Source organism: Temnothorax longispinosus, unplaced genomic scaffold (genome assembly GCF_030848805.1).
Source record: "Temnothorax longispinosus isolate EJ_2023e unplaced genomic scaffold, Tlon_JGU_v1 HiC_scaffold_725, whole genome shotgun sequence".
Taxonomy (NCBI): domain Eukaryota; kingdom Metazoa; phylum Arthropoda; class Insecta; order Hymenoptera; family Formicidae; genus Temnothorax; species Temnothorax longispinosus.
In genome coordinates, this window is record NW_027270589.1 from 1 (window position 1) to 4,849 (window position 4,849).

General features: G+C 27.4%; 1 protein-coding gene across 1 annotated transcript; it reads right to left on the minus strand.

Annotated features, from left to right (window-relative positions):
• Positions 1–798: 798 nt before the first annotated feature.
• LOC139824967 (uncharacterized) lies at positions 799–4,843 on the minus strand. Its single transcript, XM_071797510.1, has 4 exons — positions 4,802–4,843; positions 3,933–4,545; positions 3,627–3,845; positions 799–3,043 (listed from the first exon to the last, which is right to left on the minus strand). Exons 2-4 carry the CDS (start codon positions 4,468–4,470, stop codon positions 3,003–3,005), a joined length of 798 nt encoding a protein of 265 aa, XP_071653611.1. The 5' UTR covers positions 4,471–4,545; positions 4,802–4,843; the 3' UTR covers positions 799–3,002.
• Between the last annotated feature and the right edge of the window lie 6 nt (positions 4,844–4,849).

Below are 4,849 nucleotides of genomic sequence, written 5' to 3' on the forward strand. Positions count from 1 at the left end.
TTCAGTTATTAAGATGTGATAGCGTCCGTAAGCAAAATATGTTAGGCGCAAGCATTTTCTAATTTTCATTAAACTCTTATATCTCAGCAATCGCAAATAATACACATATATGTATTATACAAAAAGCAGTTTTGTTCGTCTTTTGCGCTCTGGGACTTACAAGAGACGTATTGCCAGTATAATAAAACCGAGTAATTAGAAAACACAGTAGGGACTAAACAGTGTTTTTTAAATCATTTTTATAACTTTAGTAATTGTCGAGATAAAAGCGTTCAATGAAAATGAAAAATTACTCGATGCTTGACTTGTTCCATTTCTGCGAGCGGTTTCATCTTAATATTTAGAAATGTGTTATTGATAGTTCTAAAATCGAGTAATTCCAGTAGCATAAAGTACGAAATTGATGATTGAATTGGACAAATGACGCAATCTTTTGACTTTGACGCCCTTTCTTACCTGTACTTGTCTATAACACATATTTAAAGTGTTCAAAAATGTTTTAATATATTAACTAACAAATATTAAAAACAATGCAAAAACAAAATTTTGATATACAATAAATATTGATAATATTGATTAACATCAACTAATTACTATTAAATAATATTATAATAATATAAATATTAATACTAATATTAAATTTAATAATAATATAAGATTTGTATATTTAAAACAATATAATATGTCTAATGTTAATAATGAGAACGCCTAAAGTTCTGCCTGATGAAAATTTTATTTAATAAATCGAATTAAAGTTAAGAACGATTAGTAATCAAAGAAACATAAATCAAGCAGGCATACATTAAAGAAACATAAATCTAAAGAAACCTTTTCTCTGTGTATGTGTGTACATACGTACACCCTGTATGGGACACCTTATATACAGGACGAATTATTTTAATCGACGCAGGCAAATATCTTGAAAAATATGGAAGATACGAAAAAATATTTCATACTTTTATGTATATAAGTATGAAGATAAAGTCACAGAAAAATGAATATTTTACGAGATATTTTATATTTTACATTAAAAATATTATAACAAAATTTTAAGTATCTCAGGAAATTCTTGACAAAAGAAAGCTTTATTATAGTGCTTTGAAAACTCAACGAGACCTACAACTTTCATATTAAGGAAAAAATAAACTTCCATTTAAGAAATTAGTCGCCTTCAAAATTTCCTGAAAATGACGAAATTTACGACATGACTCACATTGGAATCATGTGTCTCCCTTTAGACCATACAACTTTTGTCTGAAATTTTTCCGTATATTCATATTTTTCGAGATATTTGCCTGCATCGATTAAAATGACTCATCCTGTATATGTATAAAAGTGTGAATATGAAAAATAAATCTTTTTCATGTTTATATAGAATTATAGTTATATTTATGTATAAACTTAAAAAATACGTTTTTTAAACGATTAAAATGGTTCTGTATAGTTCTGTATTGAAACGTTCCTTATTGATACTTGATTGTTGTAAAACATTACATATGTTTAAGAAACGTGTGTGAAAGTAACATATGCTATACCTTGATTGTCAGTTAGAAGGAGAAGAAGTACGTCTGGCGCGCCTAACTCACTCTGTTCAGTTCGTAGTGATACCTTGTCCCTTTGAATTGTTCAGCAGTAGTCAGCCAACATATGGCGCAAAGTTCAATGTTCATTCCAGATAAACAGGTTAGTTGATTTGGCAGCAACTTTACTAGTCAGTTAATAAATGTAGCCTTATGAGTGTTTCATACGATACTCACATTTATCATATAGAATGACGATATAAAGATACGAGTAAATAATAAAGATGTGCTCATAACAGAATGTAAAATGTAATATAAAAACTTGAGTGTATCTTTATCTGATAATAAGCCTAAACTTGTCGCTGCAATAAAAGATTTACATACACTAAAGTATGATGTAAGTAGATGTAAGTTTGATAATTAACACAATACAGTATATTTGTTTCATGAATGTAATTCTGAAGCTGTTATTATCGATTATATCGCGTCGTGATAATAAAAGTCTGAAAAATCTGGCAGGTTCAAGGATTAACATTTAGACAAAACTCTCAACCCTTTTTTGGTTGGTCTTAAAATTCGTCGGTAATAGGTCCGTTCGTTAAAATAAAAGAAAATATATTTATTTCATTCTAACTTATTGCACTAGTTCAGAAGTCCAGCAAAAACAAATAGGCCTAATGCCTCCAAATTTCTTGAACATAAAAAATGTATCAATTTTTATCATGTTTTGTACTTGACTGAAGAAAAATCATATGACGACAAAAATCTTTAATAGTAACGAATTTTTATAGATAATATATCGCTTAAATAGAGGATTTTTATGGAAAATATTTAAAATTGAATGTATTTTAATATAAAAATATTTGAAATTAAGTCGATATTTTCAAGGAGTCATGCAAATTGGAGTGAAATGTTTAAATACAATATATGAAATTTTAAATAACAGAAGTTTTAGATAATAAAAAATTATGGATAGTGAAAAAATTTTGAGTATATTTTTGGACTATATCTTATATAAAAATATATAAGGAATACGTCAGAAATTCCATTTGACAAATTTGCTGTAATTACCAGTGTAATTTAAATTTGATAACAGGATTAACTTTAAAAAAGAAAAAAGGTAAAAAGCAAAAAACTTGTATAAAAGAATATATAAGAATCATAACTGTAATCTTTTTATTCTTTACTCATTATTAAACAAAAACATTCAAATCAATTTCATAAAAATAAAAATTGACACAAATAAAATCCACAGATATAAAAATCAATAGAAGTACAAATACGCAACGTATATATCTATATTATTAAATAAAAACATTCAAATCAATTTCATAAAAATAAAAATTGACACAAATAAAATCCACAGATATAAAAATCAATAGAAGTACAAATACGCAACGTATATATCTATATTTAAAGAAATATATCAATAGGAATGTGAAATTAACACAAATAAAATAAACGCTCTGTTCACATTTTATTTCATACGGTGTATTCGTGTGTTTCATCAGTGCTATCAGGATCTGAAACATTTATTACTTTATATCTATATGTTTTTAATAGCGGTAGGACAACACAATTATACAAGACTAATTATTTAATCTGATATAAAATAAAGAAATATTGAAGCTAAATTGAAGTTATCTCTCAAAATCTTTTCAGATAAAAGTTGATAAACATATACAGTATACATGTTTGAAGACATATATTGTATATAATATTTTAAAAAGCAAGATGGATTACTTTAATCAATCACGACTTACAATTCTGCTGAGTTTTATTTTACGAAAAAGAATCTTTGACAAAAGTTTAAAGAATACGTATTTAATGGCAGTATCTGTTTCACTTTGAGTGATGCTTTCAAAGTTAGATTAAGGTTGTTTAAAATTTTTAAAATTGGAATTACTGCAATAAAAATAGTCATCATTTAAAAAAACTTAAGATAATCTAACTTGACCTTAACAACGCCACGCAAGCATACACAAATATTACAGTATATTATTGTCTAAAACGCACACAATTATTGTCTAAAATGTTCTTTTGTAAGATAAAACAACAGAATTGTAGCAATCTCTTTAAGAAAATTCAAAAAAGTATATTACTCACTCTTAACAGGTTTATATTTTTTAGAAATTTCGTTATGAATCCAACTTCTAATCTGTGGAATAGAACGGCGGCTCAAACATTTGTTTTTCATTTTAATTTCTACCATTTGTTTTCCTGTGGGTTTACGTCCCTCTTTCATTAAATGTTTAAATTCGTTAGTGATTACATCACATTCTTCCTGCGTCCACCTAATACGTTTCGTGGGACCATACGGTGATGCTGTAGAATATTGATGTACATAATATTACGAGAAATCACATATATAATAAGAAATATAGGAATTAATTATTTTTTTTATACACTTACTACTGCGTTTCTTTTTTTTATTTGTTGCATTACAGATTGCACCTGCGCTAGAACTATTACTATCTACGTCAGAATTATCATTATCGATGCGATTGTCTGCTTCGCACGTCTTATTCATTACAACATCAGTCTCATATTCGTTATCTGGTACATCTTCTCCAGTATCGTCAGTTTCTCCTTGTGCTAGTTTAAGTAATCGCGATATTTTTACTATTTCCAATTGTGGAATAGACTGACGATAATGTTGCATATGGATACTTCTTTCATGACCCAAATAATTGGCCAATTGTGTTATATCAGGATCTGACAGATTTAATGTAATACATTTTGTTGCAATATGTTTACGAAGTTTTGTACCTCGTAATCTAAGAGGCATTTTTGCCCCACAATCTAGAGAATATGTACGTAATAAATCACATGCTCTCAAATATTTAAAACGTTTCTTGTCATAACCCGGTAAGGCAAAGACATAGGGATTTCCTTGAGGTATATTTGCTTCTTTACGATAACGTAAAATTAAGTCTACACAACATTTCATTTCATCATCCAAAAGAACAGGTACAGATCTTCCCAATTTTCCTCTAATAACAAATCTTACATATTTATTAGCTACCTGAAATATATAAGATTATACATTTAATTAATTGCACAAATATTTATTCACTAAAAAATCATTATTAGATAGCAATTCAAAACAGAAGTATAAAATAACAGCATATATAAACAGCATATATAATGCTTGTTGTACTATACACAATTGGATCGTGCTTATTTTATCTTTTTTTATTACTAACTACTCAAATCTTGGAGCTTTATAATATTTTAAAGCATTAACAATATGCATAAATGTTAATTAGAAGAGTACTTACACTTCGAGCTTCGTGTGACAGGGATTTATATAAATCCGGATTTAGGTG